This window comes from Diaphorina citri, unplaced genomic scaffold (genome assembly GCF_000475195.1).
Source record: "Diaphorina citri unplaced genomic scaffold, Diaci psyllid genome assembly version 1.1 scaffold2263, whole genome shotgun sequence".
NCBI classification, from domain to species: Eukaryota; Metazoa; Arthropoda; class Insecta; order Hemiptera; family Psyllidae; genus Diaphorina; species Diaphorina citri.
Window position 1 is genome coordinate 4685 of NW_007379688.1, and position 2474 is coordinate 7158.

The 2474-nt window shown below is 40.1% G+C and overlaps 1 protein-coding gene across 1 annotated transcript; it reads right to left on the reverse strand.

The window, feature by feature from the left end:
* Nucleotides 1-1031: 1031 nt before the first annotated feature.
* On the reverse strand, nt 1032-1771 carry LOC103518584. The gene is made up of 2 exons (XM_008483659.2): nt 1684-1771; nt 1032-1352 (listed from the first exon to the last, which is right to left on the reverse strand). The coding sequence occupies exons 1-2, from the start codon at nt 1747-1749 to the stop codon at nt 1047-1049; spliced, it is 372 nt and encodes a 123-aa protein (XP_008481881.2). The 5' UTR covers nt 1750-1771; the 3' UTR covers nt 1032-1046.
* Nucleotides 1772-2474: the final 703 nt, after the last annotated feature.

Sequence of the window (2474 nt, forward strand, 5' to 3'; positions counted from 1 at the left end):
TGATGGGAAACCCTTCGAGAGTTTTTTTCGGAACAAAAAGAGACAAACTGAATACAAAATCCAAGAAAATCTTTGAACTCACCTTCGGAACAACTAGCTTTTTCCTATCCTATTCTTCCTTCTCTCTTCAATTTCAGGACCATAAGACCTCCTTTGTTACAGTTAGTTACCTTTATCAATTTTTTTTTCAACTTAAATAGGGTTATTTATTTATGTTATAAAACTGTATTATCTATCAAATACATAAGACCTTATTTAGACTGCGGGGGTAAAGGGACTTTTCAGTCTCATGTCTCATCCTGGCAGTGTACCTACTGTGAAATAAGCTTTTTTTTTTGAGGTTTGACAGATATAATTTTAACACTGGAGGTCTTATCCCAAAATTAAAGGAACATTAGCACTTTATCTCTCAGGACTAACGAAAAGAAGAATACAAGAAAGGTTCAAAGAGTCTATGACAAAGAGAATTTGATATTGTTATAGGGAAGTCCACTATTCCTGAGTTCTAATACTCAATAATAAGATGAGGAACACCCTGTATACCTATTAAGTAACATAATTCAATTACTTGAGTTTCTACGAGGGTTAGAAGTAAACACAGAATACATAGATCAGTAAGTACATAGAATACATAAGTTGACAATCAAGATGTTTAAATTATCATGGGGGGAAACACTAACTTGGAAATTGTATGTACACTCAGTCAGGAAATTTAATATGCCTTAATATCATTATAACATATGATGGCATTGATGGGAAACCCTCCGAGAGTTTTTTTTCGAACAAAAAGAGACAAACTGAATACAAAATCTAAGAAAATCTTTGAACTCACCTTCGGAACAACTAGCTTTTTCCTATCCTGTCCTTCTCTCTTCGATTTCAGGACCATAAGACCTCCTTTGTTACAGTTAGTTACCTTTAAGTATCAATTTTTTTTTTTCAACTTAAATAGGGTTATTTATTCATGTTATAAAACTGTATTACCTATTAAATACATAAGACCTTATTTAGACTGCGGGGGTGAAGGGACTTTTCAGTCTCATGTCTCATCTTAGCAATATAAATGAGTTATATTCTATCAAACTCACCTTGTTCTCATCAAGGGCCATAGAGCCAGGTCGCACGATACGAAACGAGGAACTCAAAGGCCGGGCCAGCACCGGAGGCCTCTCCGGAACTGCTGGCTTTTTCAGACCATCGTCGGCCGGTTGTATAGAAAATGATCGTGGGGCCGGTGTAGGCCGGTTCGGGCCGACTTTACGGTCGTAGGTGGCGTAGATGTTCTCTACGTTGTGCCGGGTAGAGGGGTCGGCCGTGCGACCTTTGCGGCCACATGACGGAGATGTGGCCTCCTGAGAAGAGAGGGGGAGAAAACGGTATAATTTAATTGATTCTTCTTCTTCCTAAAATAAAGGGGGGAAATTAATTTAATTAATTCTTCTTCCCAGCCTTTTCCTGTTTAAATAGGTTGGGCGTTTCCCGTCAGTCTCTTCCAGGCAGCCGTAGATGTTCTCTACGTCGGGTGGCGTAGATGTTCTCTACGTTGTGCCGGGTAGAGGGGTCGGCCGTGCGGCCTTTGCGGCCACATGTCTCTTCCAGGCAGGAATAAGCTATTAATAATAAATTAATAGCTTATTCCTAAAGAGGATTTAACTAAAAAAAAGAAAAAAAAAACACACTCACCTCTTCTTCACTTTCATCAAACGGATTCCGTCCATGTCCTCCCACAAGCTCGACAGATTTGGACATCACTTTGGTATTATGAGAGAAGGGGAGAAAACGGTATAATTTAATTGATTCTTCTTCTTCCTAAAATAAAGGGGGGAAACTATTTTAATTAATACTTCTTCTTCCTAGCCTTTTCCTATTTAAATAGGGTCGGCGTTTCCTGTCAGTCTCTTCCAGACAGCCCTATTGTGTACTAATAAAAGAGAATTAGTTATAATATAAAATATCACGATTATTTTGCTCGAATAGGGCTAAAAAGGCCCTTTACCCCTATACTAAACTGACAAGGTTCGGTCTCGGAAAGGATGGCTTTCTTCTATCCTGTCTTCCGTCTCTCTTCGATTTCGGGATGATACGACCTAAGTTATTACAGTTTCTTTCATCAAATCTCAAGATCGGAAGCGCCGGTATAGCAGATGCATGATCATGCTCTCTTAAGGATGAGCCCCTGTCTTAAAGATATGCCACGTCATAAGCACGGGACCGAACCTAGCGCGCCGCTAAACGGCGATGCATGGGCTAAGCCCACGAGGCAGCGTAAGTAGTGGTTTCCGGACGCTGACAGGTTTAGACAGCTCCGAACTACCGCGTGTACGCCGTGCCGTTGTACGGCACAACTACTTATCATTCTTCCTCCCACGCTCGCTACAAATAAAACAAAAAAAAAAGAAGAAAGAAAGAAAAAAAAAAAAAGACACAAAGCCAATGTTAGGGGGAGGTGTCGCTGTAGTGTCAATATATTGTGA

Coding starts and splice junctions, on each gene's coding strand:
- LOC103518584 (XM_008483659.2), bottom strand. CDS start 1,749: ATGTCCAAATCTGTCGAGCTTGTGGGAGGACATGGACGGAATCCGTTT. Junction 1,353..1,683: donor TTGATGAAAGTGAAGAAGAG/GTGAGTGTGTTT, acceptor CTCTCTTCTCAG/GAGGCCACATCTCCGTCATG.